Source organism: Chaetodon trifascialis, chromosome 12 (assembly GCF_039877785.1).
Source record: "Chaetodon trifascialis isolate fChaTrf1 chromosome 12, fChaTrf1.hap1, whole genome shotgun sequence".
NCBI lineage: Eukaryota > Metazoa > Chordata > Actinopteri > Chaetodontiformes > Chaetodontidae > Chaetodon > Chaetodon trifascialis.
In genome coordinates, this window is record NC_092067.1 from 18,689,041 (window position 1) to 18,715,481 (window position 26,441).

Below are 26,441 nucleotides of genomic sequence, written 5' to 3' on the forward strand. Positions count from 1 at the left end.
ATATGCTTTCTTTGGGCTTTTTACATAACAAACTTTTTCCCCTAGCCAAACTTGGATAATGATAAGGCTCGGTGAACCTGTAACAACACGTTAAATCTAACACATCGGCCTTCTCTTTAATCAAACAGCCTCTGTCTGGAGAATAAGGGGCTTTGGTTAATTTTCAGGAGTTAGAGCTGGGCTGCAAACGGGGTTGGAGTTGAAACAAGAGCCAACCTGTTCCCTGCTGAGGGGCTATACTGGTGTGGATCTTGGCCTGTAGGGTAAGGTTGAGACTGGGAATGGAAATGGCAAGAAAGGTTTCCATTAGTGAAAGGAAACCAGTTGAACGGTGCTAAAGAAAGCAGACATTTATGCAGAAATGTTCAGATATAAAAAGGCAGATAATGGGGCAACACCACCAACTGATGGAAAACTGGATGGGGGATACAAAGTACTCGGCATTGCAGATATAATGCATTTAAGACCAAAGCTTTTAAATGTAATTATTCAAATGCCAATATTTTGTTAAAAGATCTGTGAAAGGTAACTAAAAGTCTACACTGACGCCAGTGAGATGAATTAAGAGTAAGAGCTATGCATGCTTGACTGGAATCAAATCAAAATGTCACACTCGAATCAGTTTAGGTTAATAGCTTCCCTCAGACCACCTGAGTAGTATTGATTAAGCGTGCATCATATCCATCACATCCAGCCGAGGATACCGAGTATCAGAGTTTCAACTGAAAGGCCTAATATTGGTCCTATATATCAGTCTAACCTCTCCCAGTGACATCCTGGGAATTGTCCCAGTAACACAGTGAGAGTCTGTCCTGCCCACATGTATCTGTTCAAGCTCTTCTCCTCATCTTCCTCGCTCGTCCCTCGAGAGCTCTAAAAACAAGAGACTACACAGCCCTGGTTATTTGGAGGTCAAAAGAATGAAAGATAGGGGACGGGAAATGAAAACGAGAAGAGGGTAGACTTCAGTCTCTCACCGGCATATTTATACTTCCCTCTCTTTGAGCGGGTGTTTTCTGCATTCTTATATAGTGTTAAGTCCATGAGGGGTTTTGAAACCCCCCTCTGCCATCAGACAGATGCTTTTTTTTCTCTTTATTCTCCTCTTCATCACCTCTCTCTGTTTCTGTGTTTCCTCTCCAATCATCTTGTCTCTTGAGTTGCCATGAGATGTTGCTGAAAATGTAACAACAAAGGAAACAAAGAAAACGATAAGGGAGGGGAAACAAGGTCATTTGCAGTTTATCTCTCGGAGGAGACAGGAGAGGGGAAAGAAAGAAGAGGATGAAGGGGGAGATGAGATCAGAGGAGGGGAAAGAAGAAAAGGGGAACAGGAGAGGAAAGGAGAGGAGAGGATCAATAATCCCGGAAAAAAGCTTAACATTCTTATCCTGCCCAAAAGTTAGAATCTAATACGTTTTGGATATAAGTATATTGCAGTTTGGGGAAAAAGTCAGTCAAAACCATCACAATTATTCCTTTACGTTACATTAAAAAAAAGCAACGTACATTTTTTTCCCCAGAAAAAGCCTTCCACTGTACTCTCAGGGAGATTCACACACTTCCCTCTTTTCCCCTCATGCAAACTACCCCACCTCCCAGTCCCCGATTCCCTCCTTTTCCTACAAGCCAGTCTCTCCAGGCGGTCCTCGGGGGCCCTCAGAATTTTGACAGGCCTCTGATCTGGCAGGAAAAGACTCAATCATTGTAACAACACCCACTCCACTGCCTCAAATGCATCATTTTTTTCCCTCTCCCCTTTTCCCTGTCTCCGTTTGAGATGTCATCTTGCTTTTCTTCTCTTTGTTTACCTCTTTGTTGGCTTCATATGGTGTTTTTTGTCAATGTTACATGATGGCAGCTTCATGATTTTCTATTGTAACTCTGGATTGATTGCATTTTGCTTCTTCAAATCAAAATATATAGCATCAGCATGAAGGGTGCAGAGAATATATCTAGTTCAATGCAATGAGGTACCTCTCATCTCCAACACAAGGGAAAATGACACTTATTACACTTGGAACAATACTCGTAGCTAAACTGGAGAACTTTTAATTCACTATTCTTCACAGTAAGAGCACACAAATGTAAAATTTAACAAATAATAGCATGTGGGGCTATATGCATGTTTTATTCTGAAATAAGATGATGATCAGGTTAAGATTTTAAAAAAGGCGAAGTTGTATGCAGTGCAGAGGACACATCAGATGTATTTGTGTTAAGAAAACTTGAGATGAGAGATGCCAAAAATACTACATTGTTACAAGACATCCCAAGAGATTTGAGGTAGTGCATACATGAGATTTATGCATGATGCTGAATTCCAGTGTCTCTTTTACAAAAAAAAGGCGACTTTGCAAAATTTCCAAATATTTTAACAAATGTTTCATACAAGAAGATTTGTCAAAGTTTCTCATTCTGCCTTATGGAATTACACCTTCCTAATTCCCTGAATTTCCCCACATTTGCGCATGCATAAACATACACTGTGGCTCCAAAACTCCCTGCCAATCCAAATCAGTCAGGCAAAGGTGGACGTCCTGGTATTCAAATGAGTTTATTTACAAGACTATGAATAGTATTCCCTCAGGGAGAACTACCCCTTTTCCTGTTCTGTCCTGCCTTGTTTGCAAGACTCTATTCCCTTGTGTGCACGTGTTCGTGTGTGTGTGTTTGTGCCTGTCTTGACGTAGGTGCCTTTGTCTGTGCTGCCAGACAGGTGCAGCCTGTCCTTATAAAAAAAAGAGTGCCTTTGCAACCCAGTTTGAAATGCTCCTTACAAATTCAGCACTGGATGCTCCAAACAATCCCTTATTTGGCTGCTGTTTGATTGGTCGTTATGTTATGAGTCCCAGTTTGACCTGATGTGTTTTTGACCTGGTTTTCCATTTCTTGCCTTGTGATGTAGTCAGGTATCACAATGCAAAGCAAAGTGAACCACATTGGTATAAGACACAGCAACAGCAGTGACATCAGAGATTAGACACTGATAAAGGAAATAGTTTTCTTTGTCAGCTTCAGCTTCTCCTCCACCCTCCTCTCTTGCTGTCTGCATGTCTGTCTGCCTCTCTCATCCTTTCTCTTTGCCCGACTTCGGCAACCATCAATCAGGGCGAGTCAGCACAGTGCCTGCAGCCTTTCCTTCACCCTCTACTGTTGACTGAGCACTCTAAAGCCCAATGCAGTGCATTTAATTTGATCTGATCCAATTGAAACCATCAAGTCTAATCAAATCTAGTGTTGCATTTCCCCACATGGTACATGTACTGCACAAAACAGTAATGACATTAGACAGAAAGCGGTGCTGCTTTTGTTAGTAATTTTGTTCTTGAATATGTTAAATATATTATGGAAATATTTTCTGAGACAGTTTGATTTCCCTTCTGTATTTAAAGCCCTAAGGCATTTTGTAGATTCACAGTATGCAACAGACATATAAAGCCAGTGTGTGTATCTAGGAGTGTGTGGGTGTGGGTGTGTGTTTGTGTGTGTGATGAGTGTCGCTCAAGCCAAGAAGTCTGGTTTGATTCATGTTTAGTTATGTATCAGTGTGCCTGCACAGAATGCATAGCATGTATGTCCATATAATTTAATCAAAATAAACACAAATTATTTCTATGTGTGAGTGTGTTAATCATGTTTACACTGAAAATTAGGATAATGGTTTCAAGCATCAAGTATCATTGAAGATATCAGTCAATCATATATCATGTTTTCTGGTAGCATTTGACTGACATGGAACAAGCAGTCAAAAAAAGTTGGATGTCGAGAGCAGGAGCGGTGCTGCTACATTTGGCTATGATTTATGCAACCCTGGAGCCCATCGCGACATTGTTACTTAGCGTTATCAGTGCACAAATGACAACAGCTAGATGATGAAAGATCTGTCACACAACTTGAAATGAAGCACTGACTGCTGGCTAGTAATAGCAGCAGCAATACGCAAAGAATAACATCAGAGGTTTCAGCAGAGTTACATGAGCCTGCAGGGTGAGTGGCCAGTGAACAGAGCGAAGGCTGCCAACCATTTTGGACCGCTTCACTCACACATGACGTGCTCTTCTCCCCGCAGCGTACAGTAAGCCAGTCTATTTGCTGACAGTGCCGCCATCCTGCAGCACTGCTGCAAACGGTGCTTCTGCTTGTGCTGTTGCGGCATTTCAGGGGTCCTGTCCCCACAGAGTCCACCGTTAGGCTTTGGAGTTCCTTGGGGGGACGTTTCTGATCATCACTCCCTATTACAGTCTGTTCTGACTTGTATGCGTGACAAGATCAAGAGCCCAACACCAACTCTGTGCATGCTTTGTATTCACACTGACATAAGTCCCTGCACAAGAGGAGACTAACAGAAAAGCACTTTGGAGCTGCAGTCGTGATAAGATGTCTGGAGATAGATTTTTAAGCAGCCGTGTTGTTATGTAGATGTGAGCTGATGGTCTGGGTGACATTACTGCGTTTGTGTTCCTGAAACTATTCTATAAACTTCAGTTTATTTATGCGGATATGTAACGGGTATTGCTCAAAGGAATTTATGTATTAACTATCTGCTTGTGTTTTTTCTTACTCCACCTATATCCTCTCAGGCCAGCCAACTTGTTATTGGACAGGAGCAGTTCAGAGGTTCCCTCGATGGGGACGGTGGGTGACTGGATGGATGGAATGAGGACCTTGCCCTGCAAGGAGGCCTTCTCTGGGGTCAGCTACAGCTCCTGCGACACCCTGGCCAAGACCTCCACAGAGTAAGACAACCACACACACAGAAACACACACCGAGCTACTCTGCCTATTCATGTCAGCAGTGTTTACAGGACCTCAGTACCCGTGGCAAGACTCAGGGATTTGAAGAGGCTCTTGGTGAAGAACCCACACACACATACACACACTTGTTTTCAGTAAGTAAAGAAAGCTATAGAGCCCTTACTAAAGGTGTCCAGATGAGTCATGGTAATTCATACTGACAGGTCTTTAGCCACGCTCTCAATGTTGCAAGTATGAGCACAGAGGGAGAAGGTGAGAGCATTAAAAGAAAGAAAGATAAATAGAGAAGCAGAGTGAGCGATAAAGCGAGGAGAGGAGCTGTGGGTTCCATAAGGGAGAGGGAATAAGAGAGACACTGAGGGAGGGAGCGAGAGGGCAGATTTGACAAGATAAAAGAGGAGAGAGAGGGGCCTTTGAAAGAGCAAATAAAGGCATAGCTGTCAAATAGGTATGCATGGCACTCTATGCTGTGAAGCATTGAAATGCAATGCAAAGACTCTCAGAAAATTATCTTGACGCAGAATCTAGAGAAATCACATTTGGAGAGCACACACTGCAGGACCTACAGTATGTATGTATGTAATAGCAAATACTTTTTAGGGCTTTTTTAATGCAATGAGGAGGGGTGTTCCAGAACATATCTGCAAAGTGTCCACTGTCAGTGTGTTTCATTTGTTTTCCCTACAATATCTGCTTCTGGCCTATAATGCATGGTTAATGTTAAGGCATCTCTTGTTTCCTAAACAAAACCATGTGACTGTTGTTTTTGGTTAAGGCAACTTCGACTTTAAGCACGAGACAGGACAGCTCACACATCCTGGATGTGAAAATGTTGACAGTGAATGCAATCCAGTCATTAATGTTCCCCCAAAACATATTTGGAAAAGCAAATGATTTATTTAGAAATGTTTTATTAAATTTTTTTTGTTGGAGGTTGAGCATGCACATTGCTGCAGTATGAGGAGCTTTGGGTTTAAAATGCCAGTGGAGTCAGGGTATTTGTCACAGCACAGGGTTTAGCATGTCAGTGTCAATAAAGGAGAGTTAGTGCCAGAGACAGATTATAGATTTGACCCTGCTGACGGGATCCTCCGGCTGACAAAAGGTTCTGAGATAGTGGATCAGACTCTGGCCAGAGTCCTACACTGGCAGACTGAAATGAATTCTGAATCCCAAGCACGGTGATAATAGACTGGGAGATTATACTGATGAACAAGCCTTTTTTACACTTACAGTTCAGAGTCCAGCTACTTTATTAAGGACAAGCTGACTAATTTTATAATTTTGTTGCTTTTTTTTTTTCAATGTCAGCATGCAGACTTGTTCTCTGACTCTTTCCCCTGAGCCTTCTCTCTTTTCTCCCTCCCTCTGCTGGCCTGCTGACGGTCTAATTGATGTGGAATGTGACCGGGTAAATAATTGGACATTTCTAATCACAGTGATCAAAGCAGCCCTGCGCTGTGGTGAAGGCGGCAGCGGGGGCATTTAGGGAGTGTTGGTCAGTGCTGCAGCCAGCTGTAACTCCTGTCTATGACTTATCAAACTGGCAGTCATTAATGGTGCTGGCCTTAATCTGTTAAAAAGAAGAAATGTGTCATGTGTGTCCTTTTAAATAATGATCAATAGTGGAGTTTGTGGGCTTTTAAAAGCACTACGAAGAATTGAGGAGTTTAAATCTTCGCTACGTTCAAATTCCCACGTTGGCAGCTATAAATTGCAGTGACTTACAAGTGAAACATAGAACTTCATATCCTAGAAATATAATAAAGCTATGTGTTGAAAAGTGTGCAGTGATGCTTTATACCAAAGGCACAAAGGAACAAGAGGCAAAGTGCAGCTTTCTTTGAAGAGAGCGCTGGCTCATCTTTTGGATAATAATGAGACTTTTAATGATGGTTTCTCTCTCATTCTTTCTCAGGGATGTTATACAAAAGATGTATTTTCCCCTTGACATTCCTCATGCCATTCATTCAATTAATAGATTTGAATCAATGAAAAGTTTTGTTCTGTCAGCATGTTATAAAACCAAGAAAAGCTTACACTGCAGGCTAGTTGTAAATCCACGTTGGCATCGATGAAGTGCATCACAGATAAACTGCACTGAGGTAACCTAAAGAAGTCATATTCGCCTATGATGCTTTTTCTGTCGCTAGATGCTAAATTGGATCACTGCAGTATTAATCCACTGAAGGCTGGAGCTAAGGCACCCAAGGCTAGCTCAGCTACAAGGCTAGCAGACTTGGCTGGGGCTATACATTGCTCAATATAGATTGCTCTATTGATTTGTACAGTCTTAATCTAGTCCTTGATATTCAGCACAAGGCTTGGCAATGCTCTGACCTCTGAGGAACAGTAATCATGCTTGGCTGCAGTCTGCTGACTCATCTGGTGGAGTAATTGAAGGCCTTTTTTTTTAGTCTGGACTATTTTCTCCAGTGCGTGCAAAGTTCATTTCAGGTATTTGATTGAGAAACTAATGAACTTGGCCTAAACTGCTTGACAAAAGAAAGCAATCTGAAGAGACAAAACACTGACATTTTCTTGTTCGACCACATATAGCACACTGTAGTCCAAGAACAAGGTTTGTGCTCCTCTGCCAATCAGGACAGACCCATCAACCCCTCCGGGTCCAGGTTGAGAAAACATTGCCACAGCCTAATTTAACTCAGTATCCACTTTCTTTCAGCGACTCAAAACACGACCCATGAGTATTTTGAGTGATACACGCCCAGACCACACTTACATGGATATTTTGAAAGCTAATCTGTGCATTTTGCCCTTTTGCCCCATTATTTCTTCTGTTTACAAGAGGCAAAATTGTACAATGGCAGGCATCGCCACAGAAGTGCTGCTGCTAACCTTGCTCACAGGACATGAATGTACAGTTGCTGTTCCACTTCTGTTGAGGAACAGAGGTGTCAGAATGCACCACAGGGGTCACTGCTACTACTCACTTCCTTGACAAAGACCCCCTCACCACAGTGTTGGGTTTGGACGAGACCCAGTCGGACCTATAGCTGCAGATAGCCCACTGGTAATAGCTTTTTTTTTAAGGCCAACATCAGCGTAATGCTATGTTGGTTTGGCATGCTCTTGACCGCACTTCAAGTATGTTTGGGATTTTTCATACAGATGTAGAGGTTTTTTTTTTTTAACTGTGTGGGAGGAATTCATGAGAATGAAGGAGGAAAATCCCGTCGTACTTATGGACTAGGCAGCCGTGATTAAAGTTGATTGGTTTCACCAGAATTCACTCACAACTACTTGGGAAAATAAAAAGAAATTGCGTGAGGAATGATGGGAATTGTGAAGTAACATTGTAACAACTGTTAATCTTTTCATGTGGTGGTGAGTGTGTCTTTTTCCGTATAATCATACCTCATATGATTCAAGTTTCAGCATGTGTTCTTATTCCATCACTGTCTGTTCTTGAGATGGTTCTTGTGGCCGTCCCCTTGAAGGGGTCCATTTTATCCTCCTGATCCCACTTAATATTTTTACAAAAACAGGATTTAAAGGCTTGAATGATTAATGATTATATTGCAACAGCCAATGTCTTAATAATGTAGTGGTAAATCAAAATAAGACTGAATTACATTACTAAGCGAACACCTTCAATGTTGTCAGTATCAATTGTATTTGCTGAATTATTAATTTACACTTTTTAGCTTTGTTGTTATTATTTTTTTAAATGTCAGACTTGATTTGGTAGGTTTTAGCTGAGATTTCTGTATATTTTGACTTCATAAATGTTCGCAATGTTCACAAACATGAGTGTTACTGTCCAGTGTTCGATCGGCCTTCATGTCTGTATCATGTTTGTTTTACAGTGTGTAGGTAAAGCCACATAATTTAGCCTGATTCTTTTCAACGGAAGTGTGCTTTAAATACAGTTCTAGAGAAAGCACATATCACTGACATTCAGTTCAAAGTTTTAATGTTGCTGGGCCTGGCTGTGTCTCAGTAGAGTGGTTCTGACGGAGGTCCACGTCACACCGGCCACTTGCCCAGAATGGGAGCCGTCCATGGGAATCACCACTCTCTAACGCCCAGCTCCTCTCCGCCTCCTCAGGCTCTGGATGGTGGGTGGAGGACCAAGACTTAGGCCCCCGCCTGGGAGCACTAATCTACCTCCAGAAGCACTCTGGGCTCTCACTCGTCTGACTTTTAAAGGGATAGTTGATATTCAGTGATAACTAAATAGCAATGTTTCCATCTAGAAGTAAGCTATAACTACAGGCTGTGTATGTCTAATTTAGACACCAGCAAACACTGTTTGGCTTGTTATTAAATAATATTAAAAATAGGATTAACATTAAATGTCCATAAACTAGCATGACAGAGTATTACCAGTACAAAATGCTGCTGTCATTTGTGTCTATCTGTATCTGCATTTATTTTGATGTTTGTCAGCACATTTAAGAGATTATTGCTTCCCATACGATGGTTCATCATAATTTTCATTATTAGTATATGGATGGAAACCTGGCTCCTGTCTGTCTATGGCATATTGACTGTTACTGTGCGACAAAAGGCAGAAACTCATTTGGTCTTCTTAATGTTTAATTTTATTGAAATACACTATAAACTATCCCTTTACATTGTAGTGCCGAGTGAAGCAACATTGTGATTTTTGTCGTTTTCAGTTTTTCTGGCTGATCATGATGTTTCTAAATGTCTGCTATTTGGTCTGCCTTTGGAGAACTCAATGCTCTGCTTGCCTCTGAATAGTACAAACTTTATCGTGACCATTTTCGAATAACACTAAAATGTCTAAAATGACTCCACTGCTTCTACTAATACAGAACCATTGTTTTTACATCTAGATGGGCAGAAGAGATGATTCTTGGCGTGCGCTGTGACTTCTAATATCAAAGATGCTCTGCACATATTATGTATTTTAAGGTTGTTGTTACTGTACGCTTCTAAAATGTTTTAATTGAGCTGACTAATACTCTTTGTATCTGATGTTTATGATGCATAACATGACACTGACGCTGTAGCTCTAAACAGTCTTCCAATACAAATTGTCTTCTCTTACACTTGAATGCATGTAACTAATCTTTTAAGAGCTTCTCAGAGTTTTAACAAGTCAACGGACGTATCTGAATCAGAGTGTTATGTCTTACACATGTGCCAGTGCTGCTCCTCTCCACATGCTTACCTCCCCTGTCAAAGAAATCCAGTTCAATGCAATGCAGGAAACTGGGTCTTTTATGCCACTGTGGCCCTCACGTGCTGCTGTTTCCTCCACTGACAGGGTCGTAATAACAGCTGTCAGTGTAGCCCCATAGGCCCACCTCCCTGTTTGTGAGTGATGGAGAGTCAGGGCAACACCCCTCCCCCCTAGGCCGCCTCTAGAGATGTGGCAGCCCAATGGCCTTCTGGGAAATGCAGTCCTTTGTGAATGACAGATGCATGGGGAAGTGAAGGGAGCAGCGCTGGGAGCATGCTTAAATGTCACCACACTTGTGTCACATCCTCCAACACTAACGCACACTTTCCATCTTTTTTTTCCCTCCATCACAATCCCTGATTGTGTCTGGTTGTTGGCCTCTCCTCGACTCCTCTCTCTCTCCCTCTCTCCCCTCACAATCCAGGGATCTGAAAAAGGTTGGAGTGACCATCGTCGGACCACAGAAGAAGATCGTGAGCAGCCTCAAAGCCCTAGATTCCCACACCAAGAACGGCCCAGTACCTGTTTAAAAATGAACCCAACAAATAAAAACACCAGAGACCTGTCTGTCGGTGTGGTTGCTAATCACAGTCTAACACGGTGGCTTCATATTTAAACTGGAAACGGATGGAAATGGAGGAAAAATATGATAAGATTCAAATGAGGGCTTCCATTGTTTCGTTGAAAGACAATAAATCAAGTCCTGGAAGAGATACGGGAAGAGTTCAGTGCAGACCTGCCAGCTAGTTAACTGGTGGACTCTTCAGCCCTCCGTCCCTTCATGCCCAAGTTGAGATGCCTTACAGACAAATAAGGGGGTAAAGAGAGCAGAAGTGAAGCCAAGGAAGCCAGGGTTACAAACTGGGACTGGACTGGGATACAGGGCAAAGACTGGACTAACGTAAAGCCGGAGCTCTCCCATATTGGCTAAGCTGGCTTGCATAGCCTTCCCTTTACAGCAGAGAGGGGACGGGCATGCTCACAGTCTCTTCCCACCACGCCTGACTAGCAGCCTGTGGAACGAGGCGGTGAAACGGCTGAGATGCCTTGTGTAGAGGAGCATGTCAGACAGCAGCAGCTCACCCGGGTGTGGACCCTTCCTGAACTAATGAGGTCTGAGGCGTGAGATTTTGTTGTAACTACCTACATTTACTGTCTCTATCCATGAGCGAACTGAGCTTATATGGACACACCTCGACAATAACCGAGCCATTTTACTCCGTAGCTCTAACCTATAGCATTTGCATTCAGTAGACATGTCACATAAAAGCAATAATTATGATAATCAGTTAGTCTCATTGTATGGAAGCCATGAGTCTGTCACATGTACAATGTATTGAACGCTGTGCTTTGAAGGTACAGGGGCCATAACACACTTCACACACAGAATTTTCTTTATGGTGACATCTATGTTCTATGTGCTTATGAACAGATATTGTACAGTTATAGTGCTGTTCCCTCAACCCAATGCCCTTTGTGTGAAATCTCAGGATGTATACGTTATTCGTTCCACTTTCTCTAACAAGGGGAAACAAAAAGAGAGAACGGAGCAGAGCCAGGAAATGAGATTGCAGGTTAAGAGAGACAGGAGCGAGCAAAGAGGAAACCGTAAGAGAGAAATTGATATGAGGCAAAGAGAACTTGAATAAGATGAAGCGGTGCCGTTAAGGCCTCCGCTTCAGACATTCTTGCTGTGCTGCGGAAGTGTTTTAAACTAGAAGTGAGTTTGTACTTGAGTTTTTTTTCTTCAGGTAAGACAGGTCGGCATTATCAACCCCACACAGCATCAGACACCACTTTGTCTCTGAGGGATGGGATTCGTTCTCCACAGCTGATCAGTTCAGTTCAGTTGAGATCGCCACCGCTGACCTGAGGGTCTTTTAGTCCCTTTGCTTTGGTTTGGATCCATAACTTATTAACAGAAGCATACCTTTGTTTTAGTATAGAATTAGCTGTTAATCCATAAATCTTGGTGTGTTTAATGCAAAACGTTGAGTGCCTCCTCGAGTTGGGTTGGATCGTGGCGGGATCACCAAGTGAAAAGCTCCAGTTTTGATTTTTAAAAAGTCTTGGTGTTTTTTCTGAGTTCTCCTAGGGGTTTCTTAATCACTGCCCTAAACTAACAAGGTGTGAACATGCCCTGAAAGAGATGCAACACTTCCAATAAACGACTGCTTTCCGAGATAGTGTCCTAGTTCATCATGTGTCCAGGATATGGTTTCCTAAAGGTACCTTAGAACTTGTACTATGAAGTACAGACTTAAAGATGTTAGTCTCCTGCTTTGATGTCACCCGGTCAATCCCTCAGTGCAGCATATACCCAGTATTTCTAAACTGGCACTTTGGTACTTTGTGCTGTTTGGATGGGTAACATTAAACCACGAGCGCACCATCTTTAAGCTTCTTCCAAGCACTTACTGTAGTACAAAATATTTGAGCACTTTGAATGGAAATGCTATTGCCTTGGCTGTAGACTAAACTTATCCAATGGACAGGGGTGATTTTTGGTGCTTTTGGGAAACCCAGCCCTGTTCAGTGTGTCAGTCGGTCCTCTGTTACTTGGTCTACCTGTGGATGCTGCTGTTGCTGCTATGTGTTCTAATTAGCATGTACATAATGTAAACCATCATAATGATAGCAACTAGCGCTACAGATCCCACTATATGTACATGGCCATCCTTCTTTGTACAAATGTTTGTATGTATAAAAGAATAAATAAAAATTGTGCAACATTTTTAATTAAAAAAGAGACAAAAATCATCTGTATTATATTTTATCTTATTTTATTTGTCTGCTCTGTTTTTTTTTCTTTTCTACAATAAAAAGGCAATTATGATTACATTATTATTTATTTGTTAACATTATACAGCGCAATGTTGATGTTTTTTGTAGCATACAGTAAATTATGTGTCAGTGCTATCTGTGTTTTGGTTTTTGACTTACTTTATAAACCTGGGACATCTGAGAGAGCAATACTGTTATGCACCCGATATCCAGATCCCTCATTTCCTGTCTCGAGACTGACCCATGTGTCTGTGTGAGAGTTTACGTGTGCAAATGTAGATGGCCTTGTCTACTAATGTAAAATGATTTGTAGTGGAAACATTTATATTTTTATAATAAATATTCGCAAAATATTTTCCAAAAAATGGATGACGATAGACCTGCTCCTGTGTTTTTATTTCATCATGTGATGACATCGCAGACCAACAAATAATATTAGCTTCTCTTTTAACTGTTTTTCCATATGTGTAGAAGTCAAACAGGCATAACTCAGATGTCATCTCTTTTATTTTACATTCCTTAGATCAATCTTTTGGCACATCCGGCCTTCTTCAGGATGAAAGCCCGCCATCATCTGACTGACATATATAGTGAACAGGACAGGTGTTTCAAATCACTGAGTTCACAGGGCAAACATGAACAGAGAAGGAGTCCATAGAAAGGTCGGTCATAGCCAAGACAGGTCTTCACCATCAATGTCCGAACTCCGAGAATCACAATAGATTCTAGAGTAGAAATTACAAAGTATGAAAATATGTAAATGCTTATACACAGGTTGAGCAATGAGTCAACAAAATAACATGAATAGACATGTGAGGGACATTCAATATTTAAAGTCAGATCAGATAAGTAAAAAACAAGCATGTCATATTAAAGATCACGTGGTAAAAATGACAAAATTAGGTGTATACATACACTATAAACAAAACGTTTTACATTTACGTTACATTTAATGTAGTTAGCCTTGCAATTTTAAATGAAAGTGGGCTACATCTACAATACTGTACATCAATATTCAACTTCATCTGATTGGTGCATTTCAACCAGTTGGATTTTGTAACCTGTCATAGTGGTTTTGATGGGTGAAAATCTGGACACGATCAAAATTCAAAATTAAAAGTAAGTGAACATAACATTTAAGAAAATGTGCATTTGAATACAAGCTCAAAAAATGAGACTTGGATTTAAAATTTCCTACATTAAGAACACAAATAATTTTATTCAGTATGATCTTTTTCTATCTGTTATTATATCATACTTATAGTTGCTATGTGTGTGCTTTGTGAAAATAAACTTTTACACTGTTGGTACTGAACTTTTAAAAACTTTATTTAACATCTGGGTTTTTGCAGAATTGCCTGATAGCAACATCTTGTCTCATCATGGCGCTGTCATAAGTCATTCACTCTACCTTTTTATGCTGGACCTGCTACACTTTGTCCACAAACCCTCCCACATCTGTTAACCAGCCTCCAACTTAACCACCCCAGCCTCTGTTTCTAATCCCTTCCACCATGCTGCTGCCTCCTGTCGGCTCGCCCTGCCGCATCTAATAAAGCTTTTTGTTTCTGATCATCGCTCGTTAAAGTCGATTTGTTGTGTGATTTTTATGTGGAAGATCTGCGTTTTCTCTTTTTTTTGCTGGCTGGGAGGAGTTGAGTTGTGTCACACAGGGAAAAGAGTGATGGCTGCTCTGCTCGGTGTTGAAAGGCTGACACTATCCAGATGTTCCCAGGCAGATGTGCAGAGAAAACAGGACATTGCCCTCCCAATTCAGGAAACAATGAACACAGTATGCTTGACAACGACACCAGTTCGGTCTTGTTTTTAATCTGAAAAAACCTCCATGGTACTGAAAGACAGAGGCAGAGCGGAAGTGGGGGAGGTAGAGAGAGTTAAGGGGAGATGAAGCTGAAGAGAGGAGGATAGAAGGCAGGTGTGCTGGCATTGTGATGCCTGTGGCAGCTCTGTCCAAGTAGATAAGAACTCTTCTAACAGTGGCATATGATAATGCACTAACCCTGGAGAAGATTATCCGGCACCATTCATCATCTTGCTTGGCATCGCACTGCTGAAATGCGCTCCCCTTGCTGCTGCTGCTGCTGATACAGAAAGCATGGTTCCACTTGAAGAGTAATGATAATGAGAAAACAAAGTCATGATGTGTAAAATTTATTTCCCACTTTCAACCAGGGTGACATGCAATCATCCAAAATACAGCTCTGCTTTTTCCAGACTTTTCTGACACTGGCACTGTTTCTGTATGAGCTTGATGCCACAGATCCATCTCTGACCAACCTGTTCTCACTCCCAGCTCGTCACATATGGATGCTTTTTAAGGTACTGGATGCCTCTTCAGCATCATTTTTCAATGTGCATTGTAATGCGACTTTTATAGACATCCATTCTCATATTATTGCTCACTTGACCAAGGAGCCCTGTACACTGAAAAAAGCCACTTAAGGGGCCAGTGCCTTAAAAAGTGATGCCAAGGATCCTGACCAAGCTCCTGTTCTGTATTTGCTTACTGTGGCAACATGTTTGTGCTGACTTAAGGACAATTTTCTAAAAGCTTTTATATTTTTAATTGTGTCAACCTCTGTCATAATTGTGGGTCCATATTCTGACAGCAGGAAATGCGGTCATTATCCTCCACCAAATGATTTCTCCAGTTCCAGTCAGTTTAGCCACTTAAATACAGCTGATGGAAACACCTGGATCTCTTTTTTCGTTCCGTGAAAGCAGGACAGTGGTCCATATCCCATCCTCCCCATGTAGCGATGTCTCCTCCCTTTGAAGCCTGTTCTCTGGCCTCATCCCCCTATCTCTTCCTTCTTGGTTCCTGCTAAAAACTGGCCTCCAGCTGGGTGCAGCTGCTTAGCGGGGCCTGACGCCATGTTGCAAACTCATCCCGCTCCGCTCAGCTCGCCCTGTGGCCTGCTGTGAGAATGTCATCCCCGTAAGCTCACTTCCTGGGTTCAAAGTTCACTGATAAAGGACCAGGATGTCACATGTTAATTATCTTTGTTGCAAACCATGTTTATCTGTCTGCAGCTGTAGACTATGGAGGAATTACTGTTTTTCCCCCTCCAGAGAAAGTGCAGAATGTGCAAGAACTCAAAGCAAGCCAGTGCTGGCACAAAGAGGATTTTGTATGTACACATGTACACTGCAGGGAGCACTGAAGCTGTCACAATACTGTCTTCACCACACACATGAACCCGTGCACACATGCACAGATAGATGGATGTTGCTTGTTGGCTTTGTAATGTCTGTGCTCTCTATGGAACCGAAGCACACACTGACTCTTCAACCATTTTATTGCCAAAGTAACATAAAGTGCTATCACCACAGCACACACACACACACACAGGTCCCAGCACTGCAGTGCTGAGACCGCTTCTGTCACTTTAACAAATGGTGTCATCACAAAGGGATGTGAAGCTATCATTACAGCCTCCTCACCAGTGGTGATACAGTGGAGAGACAACTGGGCTACACTGCCACTACTACAATTTGTCTTTTTAAAGGTGGGGTCAGACCTAATCGAATACACTTTTTTGTCAGATTCAACTAATATCTCCTCACGGTCTGCGAGCTGTCTGTTCTATGTGTGGCTGGAAGGAGATACAGCTGTTTGTACACTGCCCTGGCCCTATGAATAGGAAACAAGTAGCTCAGACTGAATCACAAAACACTATTCAAGCCAATCAGCAACAGGTGGCTTTGATGCTTATGCACAGGACAAGGCGGAACGAGAGGGACGGTAAATCTGGCACATGGGTGAGAAAAGATTATAGCAAAGATTATAAAAGAAGGGTTATGTGCAGGCGGGTGAAGCACCTTGTTAACATCAGCGAGGCTTTCCAATGATGCTGAAAGGCATGAAGATGGATGCAGAGGTTGCTATGATTCTGCTTGATCGGTGGGTAACAATGGTGCTGTTTTGCTAATGTAATGTTTGTGATTTGTTTGTGATTTGTCTGTCAGGTAAAATTCAATTACCTGCCCACGGACATTCGGCTTACTTTTCCAGTTTGCCAACATATGCTGTTGTTGTAATGTTAGCTATAGTAGCAGGAGAATGTGAGTGTCGCTGTCTGGAGCTGGTGGCTCTGGGAAAACTTCTCAACCTCTCTGCATGCTGGCTCCATGAATTTGGAGGGTGTAGCTTCTGAAGGAGCACTGACAGATGTATTTGTCTGGATGTTGAGTTCAGATATCTACAGTCTCTCTCCTTAATGGCTCACCCCACTGTTCCACTAAGTGGAATGTACAGGGAGGTATGTGTTTTGATCAAGCTAGAACTCAGATGAAACCACTGTCACCAAGGCGCCTCCACTGGGATGAACTTGCAAAGAAAATTGTGTTTTTGTTTATTGCAAGTTCATCTGGGGTTCACAGTCACCCTCAGGATGTTTGCATGTCAACAGTAGATTAATAGAATTCTGCACATCTTAAAGTTTCTATTTTGTTATGATTTTTTAAGCTATTTGAAATGTTGGATTTTGTTTTCTCACGGCTGAGTCCATGTGGGTGTATGACAGCACAGATGTCTCAGACAGCACTTTTCACCCTCTACTGGAGCCTGTTTTAACTTCAACAAAGGAACATCCAATCCTATTAAATTAAGTCATTATGTTTGCAGTATCAGTGCAGAATTTGTGGTTTCAGCTACTATCATGGGTCCATTCTGAGCTGTCCAAAGAAAGCTCATCATGACTTGACTTCCTCACCTCTTCAGCCCACAACAAAAGGATATTTGGTCTCTGACATGACAGTTAAGTTATTATACAAAGTGATACAACCATGGTCAGATTCAACTGTAGAAAGCACAGTAAATATCGAGGTAGGCGATGCTGTAAAACCCTAGAACTTTTCTCTTTCTTTTGCTCTGCAGTATTCCATGTGAGTTGACTCATCTCCTTGCTTTATGTGCTCAATCTTGTGCCTTTGATTTTCAGACATGCTAGCAGCGGAGCTTTGGAGATGGCAATGTCTCCCAGTCAGTCGGTTCACTGCGTCGTTACAGATTGAAATATCTCTATTCCACTCATTCTGATGAAGTCTGTGGTGATCCTGATTTTCCCCAACACGACCATGAGGTTTGGTTTTGAGTCAAATTTCTTGACAGCTGTTTGATGGATTGTAATGAAATGTTTGAAAGATATATATGGTTCCCAGATGATGTATCCAAATGAGTTTGGTTATCCCCTGACTTTTCCTTCACCGCCATTATCAAAATTTGAATATCTTTCCCATTACTTCAGATCATGACCAAATACAAATACTATGTCAGCCACAGTTTTTGATAATTACTTTATGTACAAATTACCTAACTCTTTGCACCCCACCGATCACCGATGTGCTATGTTAAAGAAGATTCACACACATTATTTCTATCCATGCAACAATAGGTTTAATGCTCAAACTGATGACATTTGATGGTTCTATTCAGTATCGATAAAACTGATTGAATTTGTGCTTCCTCCCAACTTTCCACAAAATGACCTCTAAAAATGTGTCATTGCATTAGAAATAATGAAAAACCTACTCTGGAGCACAGCCCAGAAAATGAAGATCAGAGTGAGTGTAATGATACCTGAAGAGTGCTATTACCACTCTATGTGTTAATGTGGTTGAAGCGAGGCTATAGAGCTGCTGGTCCTGCCTGCTGTTGACACCATTGTCCATACCGGGGAGAATTGATTTTCCATGAAGGCTGAGTGATGTGGAGGGACTGCTGGCCCTCTGATGTCAGCACTCTGTCATCTCTCTCTGTCTTTCTCGCTCTCTACATAATTTCTGGCACTCTGTATTCTCCTTCCTCTCTAGTCTTTTTTCCCTTTCCTCCTCCTTTCCTCCCACCATTTCTTTTCAGTTCACTCTCTTTTCCTTACTCTTCACCTTTCTACCCTCTGTCCTCACTTTTCAGCTCCCCCTCTGCTTCTCTCTCTCATCTCCTCTCATCCACTCTCTGCTGCTCTTCAAGTCAATTCCGCTTTATTGGCATCATGTCATATACGTAGCTTACAAGCATTAATTAGACAGAGCTAAATAGGCAAACGCTGCTCTCCCTCCCTCTCTCTCTCCTTCTAAAGCAGCAGGCCGGATGGTTACATGATGAGATCATGATCCTAAATAAGAGCCCGATTTCCACTGTTGTCACACTCTTTGCATCATTCACATAAATTAATTTTGCACAGCTAACTGTGATAGAGTCTTTCTTTTGGAACAAGATTGCCTTTTGTTTACTTTGCGTCCATCTCTTGCACAGTTTTGCAAGAAGAGAAGACTCAAAGGTAAATTTAGGAGTAAGAGTAAGTAACTCTGCTGGCTGTCTTCTGAGTTTGTCTCTTGTGTTCCTCAACAATTGCACATAAACAGAAAAAGCCACACATACGCTGATGGCAAAACCTTTTAAAAGTCAGCCTTTTGGGATTTTTATGGGAAATTTTTGATACTTATATATCGATTGTTATAATTTAATTAAAAAACATACAAAATGCTCACTCATGACCCTGCTGTCACATTATCACATATAACTGTAAGGGCATATGTTTATATTCATTGTCCATCTCTTTCTCTCCCTCTCTCTTTGTCTGTCTTGCATTGTCTTCATTGCCCCATCTTTCCATCCACATATTAAAGTCATATATCACCAGGATCAAACCCAGTGAGTCAGTCAGCGACAGGCTGATTTACTGGTGGGTTTCGTCTGTGTCTGTGAGTTTTATGATTGGGGTCGAGGGCCAGGGACACAGGGATACATTTCTGACAAGGTCTCTCTTTGACTACTGGTGTTTCTTGCACTTTTCATGCCTTCGCGCACAGCTTGACCTCCCTGAATTGCAAGGCCACATGTTAATGCCGCTTTTGACTTAAACAGCTGAGTTTCAGAAGATGTCACAACCAGCGCTGACCAGCTGCTGCAGTGGTTAAGGAATGGCTGTGTTTATTCTAGGATGGGATGTGATGCTGGTGGAAAAAGTCGGCACGACTCTCTGGTTTGTAGCTCAGTTGGCAGATTCCACTAAAAGTTGAGTTTCTTTGACAAGCTATTGGTGAAAGGGTGACATATAGTTACTGAATTGTATTTTGTTATGAGTTTACAGAAATCACATAAAAATAATGCTAAAGTTGATGCTTTTTAAAAGTCTATATCGATATTTTTATGACAGAAATCATCAACATCAACAATCTGTTTTGCCCCATGTCTACTGTGCTAATTTGTAGCCTGCAGGGGGCGGTGTGATGGTTTACTTCACTCATGACGTCTTGACGGCAGGAGCGTCATTTTACGTTAGTGACTGTGATTTCCTCATTGTACTGAGAAACGATAAACGAACAGAAGTGAAGTTTCTCTCCTTGTCTCATTTATCGCTCCTGTTTACAGGTGGGTGAATTATTTACCAAAGCTAACTAATTTAGTCGTTCTTTCTAAACCTGGTTATTATCTGAGTAACTTGGAAAGAGATTGTTGAAGTGACGCAGTTCAACTTCACGGCGTGCCGCCTTAATTTGAAAATGGCGCCACATTCTGGTGTCGGATATCACCGTAACATGAATCACAGTGATATTTTTGGGCGCCATGGACATTTGTGTTGATTAAAGTTATATAATAATTTGTATAATGTGCGCAGTTGACGAAATATTTGTTGACTTAGTACTGTGGTTATAAGTTTGAGCAATTGTAAAAACATACAAATATAACGTTTAAGCTGTAAGCTCATGCATTGCAAGGCCATATAGAAATGGTGGTTTTATTTTGACGGTTACCTGTTTGCTTGATGCCAGCCTGTACCTGTAACAACTGCAGAGCCTCATTCAGCTATGGGACAGAGGCTGAATAGACTGGTTATACTGGGACAGAGGGGCTGAATGGACTGGTTATCATAAGAACTGGGGCACAAGGCTCGGTGACGTCCAGACAGGTGAGTGCTAACTACTGCAGAGATGTTGCTTAGCAACATAGCATTGTGTGTGCTAAAAACTGTGCTGCTCTCTTTGCTTGATGTGTGTTTATGGCTGCAGCTGCTGTGGAGTTTATATTGTTTGTGCATCTCTGTTTTGTCTGCCTAAATGATACTTTCTGCTCTTAAAATGCAGTGTTGCTCTTTTATGCATTGTTGTTCATTAGTGTTTGTCTGACTTATGTTAATTCTAATGAGGCTATATAGAAGAGGGCTGTTGTAAATTTCTAATCAGTGGTATGTACTGGCTGCAAAATCCTTGTATACCAATTGAATTCATTGTTGGTTTGGACATCTGGGCAGGAGTATTTTTGTGAGAGGGGGATGGGACAGGAGTGATAATCCACCCTCTAGTGTGAAATCTGATGAAATGCCTGAAGTGTTGTCAGTGTTAGTTGGTGCTGAGGACGACAGTTTGGAAAGTGAAAAGAAATCTGGGAGCGTGGAGTTCGGAAGAAGTGATGTTACCAGATAACAGTATCCCGTCCCCCATCTCTGCTTGAGGCTAGACACCAAAACAACCACCACGTCCTGCGTTGATGAGGAATGTTCTTGTCGGGGACGCGTCAGAACGCATTAGAGTTTATACCACAAAGGATCCCAGACCCACCTCGGAGTGATTGGATCACAATGCTTCTTGGTGGTCGTTTACACATTTATGCAGCATTGTCCACTTGTGATTGGATCACCCAAGATGTACACTTTTGTATGAGTGTGATGCGAAATCAGCGGAGCACACTTTTAAGAACATTTTCCAACACTAAGTCTATTCTTGCTTATGTTCTACAGTAGTTCTCAGCATGTCCTGCTGCAGTGACCTCATCACCCCGCAGGCATTACAAATATGTCAGTGTAATGTTAATATAATGCATTATAATGTGACCGCATCCTGATTTTGGTTAGCTCTCAATTATGCTTTTGCTTTCCAGCTAAAGACTTAAAGACAAAATTACGGTTAGCGCAGAAATACTACTCTTCTGATAGTTGCAGATGGAGCTGTTGTGTGGGTATCTCCTCCCAGAACAATCATAAACTAATCCATAACTAGTCTACAAGCACTCAGGCCAGGAACCATGACCTAACCAGTGAACGCAACACCAGCTCTGTGCTTGCAGACATAAATACAGGGCACCGGGCAACTGGGACATAACACAGTGAAAACAACAAATGACACAAGCAGGCATACTGCTGAGACCATAAGGCATACATGCATGAATGCTTCCACATAGTCCATAAAGCACAATTTCTATCCCTCTCACATTCTCCTTCTCTCTCTCTCTCCCCTTTATTCCTCTTTCCTCTTGTGTGTTTCCATGTCAGCAGAGGAGACATGACAAGTTCTTTCCGGCCGTTCCCTAAAGTAAGCCAGTTCAGATTTTACCGCAGTCCGTCTGTCAGCCAGCCAACCAGTCAGTCAGTCATACCACACTAGTCCTGCAGGAATGTAGAAGAAGAGTCCAGCCCTGGGTTAGTCCTTTCATCATCAGTCATTTCATTTGCAATGTGATCATACTGGGGAAGAAAATGTGGAAAATACATACAAGTGTAATGGCATGGTAAACGTATTGTGTTGAAAAGCCATAAATGTTACATGGTTCACATCTATGTAATCTGTTTATACAGTCAAAATATATAATTTGATGCTTTTGAGCATGGATCATGTTACCTTTAAGATCAAAATTATACACATGCTATGAAGCTGGTTGATGACTGACTTGTGTAAGGTTGTGTCTGTGCTGTAATGTTTCTCCCTTTCTTCCTCTCACATATACACATAAGGAATGTAAAGCTATTTATTTTTGTGCTAATTCTGCCTGACATTTACAATTACCGCTGTGTTTGGTTGCAGCGGAGCCTGCTTTAATAGGGCTGTTGACTGTCAAACTTGGTTAGGTCGCCTTAGATCTCAAGCCTCCTTTTGTGGGGACCTTATTGTTTGTGTGTATGTGCAGAGGAGGTGGGGTGTGTGTGGGTGTGTGGAAATCCTTGCTAGCACATGTGTACAGCTCTAAATTAATGTGAGTGTGTGCAATTTTAGGAACGCCAAAGCTCAGTTGGCATAGATGGGACATTTCTGTTGGACTTTTTTATTCATGTGAACATGTGCACCTGTATATATGTAGAAAGACTTTTGCAGGCCCATTGGGGCCTTCGGGAACCGGATGGAGCTGATTGCTGCAACGAGAAATGATAAAACCGTTCAACTTCCGATGATTGTCATAAGAGGGAAAAAGACATTAACAAGCCAGGCCGTACCGGCTGGGTTTTCATGCTCTGATTCTGACTTCCTCTCCAGTTACAGCCGTCCAAACAGTTCAGGGAAGTGCCTGCTGTAATGCACTAATGACATGAACAGTTAGCAGGGGACAGACAGACAGACAGACTCATGGGGACTGTCAGATATGTCGGTATTGATTTGGTAAGATGACACTTTGTCCTAATGGAGGCATTATGTTGTTAATACAGCATTATAGCAGACTTCTGGAGGAACAAACTTAATATTTAGGGGTAATAAAAGCCTTTCTGCTTCATTGATTACATGCCTAAGTACATGTATACTTATATATGCATATATGGAAAGTGCTATATGTTAAAGTCATGATATACAGTGAAATATGCGTTGTAGTATTATTAGGTATTGCTGAAGACAGGTTTTGACAGGTACAAAAAAAAGTTTGTCAGGCACTGAAGTACATGTCTTCATAGTGAGATGCATCCAACACTTCTGTACCTCACATTTATACATAATCCCACTTGTATTATTAGAGCAGCTCCAGTGGGTTTGTTTGAGAATATGCATCTTGATTGAAGGCTTTTGAAAAAACAGCGCTTGAGGATTACACCAGGAAAAAGTGGAAACTTATAATTAGCACTTACTTCACTATGCTAATTTGTATGCAACTGTTACCACCCCTGCTGTAAAGTTACCATAAGATAGCACTTATTGATCCCTGAGGTATAAGTGGCAAAGAGTAATTTAATAAGTAAAGAAATTAGAAATCAGAGCAAACTTTGAGCATACAGGCATAATGAGTTCAGAAAAAAAAAAAAAAAAAAAGTTAAAGCACAACCTTATCCCTTGTGAATTATGCTTATATTCAACATTTTCACATTGTCAAAACATTTAGAGGAACTTTCACTGGATGCTAGTTTCTCTCTCCATTCATTGGATTGAAAAGTAGGTTTTGATATAATGGAACGGTTTACTTTTTCTGATTTAACCATGACATGTTATGTTAAAGAAACCGGTTTGTGCATTGACAGAATTACTGCACAGAAGTTACAAACAATATGCTTCGGATGATTTCAGATACTCCGCGAGGAAGAGCCTGAAAAACAGCTTAAGAGAGCAAGAGAGGAGGAGGAAAGCATAAATTTAAGACATGTTAGATGCTGACAAAGTCTTATATTTCAGCTTGGAGCACACCTTGGCAAACTGAAATGGACCAAACTGGCAGATCACACACTCACACACTCACACTCACACTCACACACTCTCACACACACACACACACACACACACACACACACACACACACACACACACACACACACACACACACACACACACACACACACACACACACACACACACACACACACACACACACACACACACACACACACACACGGGGAACCTTGCCTACTTTCCCTTATAACAGAGGTATGGCTATCAAAGCCCTTGTAATGATGTGATGGTCTGCTAGCGCCTCAGCCTTTTTGGATGGAAAATGTGAGGAGAGATCCCAGTAAAGGTCCAGTCTGATCAAATACAATCCACACAAACTCTCCAAATCCCCCCTCCTCTCACCATCTCCCTTCTGGAAAGCAAGGTGGAGAGACCGGGAGGAATATTTTCATTGTATTAGGCGGCTTCGTTCAGATACCCTGGGCGTCTGTCAAGCTTGTAAGCTCTAAGAGGAGTGATGATCACTTCATCCCGCGTGGAAAGTCCGTTATCCTCCCTCACCTCGGGACAATATGCACTGTTTCTAAACTGACATAAGATGGAAGAATACTGTCAGCCTATGAGGAATGTGAAAGAAAGTGGACGGTGGGAGTAAAGGTCAGAGACATTTGGTTCCCATTAAGGCCAGGCCCCACACTCTCTTACAGAATACAGTAGTTACAAGGAGGCTGAATGGTTTATGTTTTATCTTCTGAAGTGAAGGTTCTTAGGTTGGGATTTGTATTGGTTCAGTCTTAACTCATAATGATTTCAGAATCATCAGGTTAAAGCTGGGTCATAAGCTGCTTGCTGATAAATGACTGAGATATTGGTGTTTGTAGTAAAAAAGGGTGAATAGGAGACCTCATTTACAGAGCACTACTAGAAGTTTGTCTTATGTCACAGTGAGACTTGTGGCCTCATAGTAGAAAGACAGAATTCCTCTGGTGATCTATGAAACAAGGACTCTGAGACACTAAAGGCACAAAACTGTCTTTAACCATGCCACATTTACTATCCGTAGCCACGTGTTTGCTGACACAACATTTGTGGCATTATTTCGTGAATTTAGCTGTATTTTCTGAATAAACCTTATTTTAATGACTGAGTAAAATTACAAATGTAGTGTTAGTAAAATGAGGTATAGTGTAGCTTCTAGTTTCTAATAAATTGTACTGGCCCACCTAGTTTATTGAAATTACTTTAATGTTACAGGGAGCTTGACATTTCAGTTGATGTCTAAAATTAGTTTCAAGTTGAACTTATTGTCCAAACTAAAAGCGCAAGAGAAATGTTTAAATGAAAACAAGAGCTAACAGCTTGCATGTGTGAAATGTTGTTACTGCGGACCAATTCACAGAACACAGCATCAAAGGTCATATCTTCTATAAGGATTTAATATGGAACATTTTTGTGGGAAGAGGTTCTGCAATTTGAGGGACAGAAGCCTGGAGTTCTTGATTGAACCAATGGATAAGATCATTTTCAGAGTTCACTGTATAGAAATTTGTTCCAATTTATCTGGTTTGCTTTAGCGAATTGGACAGGTCTTTAAACATTTGTGGCTTCTGGCCGACCAAAGAGTCTTCTTTTCGTTTCTCTTTTTCTTTTCTGTCTTCTTTTTTCAGGGTGAAAATCTGAAATGTCAGGATACACAGCAGATAGATAGAATAGCAAGATCATACTCTACACATGCACAAAATCATGGGTTCCTACACGAGAGCTTGTCACTCTTCACACAGTTCGATTGTGATTATCTAAATAAAACTTCTCCCAGGAAATCGGACCTTGGCCTCTGTTTACACTCGATATACTCCAAACCGTTTCAGTCGTCTCACCTCTGGAGTGCTTGGAAATCTCATTTCTGACAGCCTGAATCCCTATCTGGGTGAGATCAGAAACTAGTCATCAGAGCCCAGACCATCTGTTTACACCAAGACAAGCCGCAGAGCTCTGACTCAGGGTTACCCAACACCGCCAGACGAGACAGCTGACTTCCAGTGAAAAAGCAGACGCTGTGGGGTCGCAGCCGTAGCTCTTTATAAGCATTCTGATCAGAGATTATCTAAACAATAGAAAAGAAGTGGAGAGCCGTGCAAGTGATAGTTATGAATAAGGTTGAGGTGATATATTGAGCTGCCAAAATACTGTCTTATGCAGTCAGCATGTCTTACACGGTGGATAGGATGCAGTTTGATTGAATATCTACTGCAGATTTGTCCACTTTACACCAGCAATCTGTCTTCCTCTTCTTCTTGCTCTCTTTATTATTATCATTATCATTATCATTATCATTATCATT

General features: G+C 41.6%; 1 protein-coding gene across 5 annotated transcripts in view; it reads left to right on the forward strand.

The window, feature by feature from the left end:
- epha3 (eph receptor A3) overlaps positions 1-26,441 on the forward strand; it is a 445,799-nt gene that overhangs the window by 84,610 nt on the left and 334,748 nt on the right. For 2 of the 5 annotated variants that reach the window (XM_070976189.1, XM_070976191.1), the window contains exons 16-18: positions 4,584-4,739; positions 8,723-8,840; positions 10,359-13,093. In XM_070976189.1, the coding sequence (XP_070832290.1) occupies positions 4,584-4,739; positions 8,723-8,804 (238 nt within the window). In that variant the 3' untranslated portion in view covers positions 8,805-8,840; positions 10,359-13,093. Of the gene's footprint in view, positions 1-4,583; positions 4,740-8,722; positions 8,841-10,358 lie in introns of those variants that run through there. The other 3 variants (XM_070976187.1, XM_070976188.1, XM_070976192.1) reach the window with 2 other exon arrangements.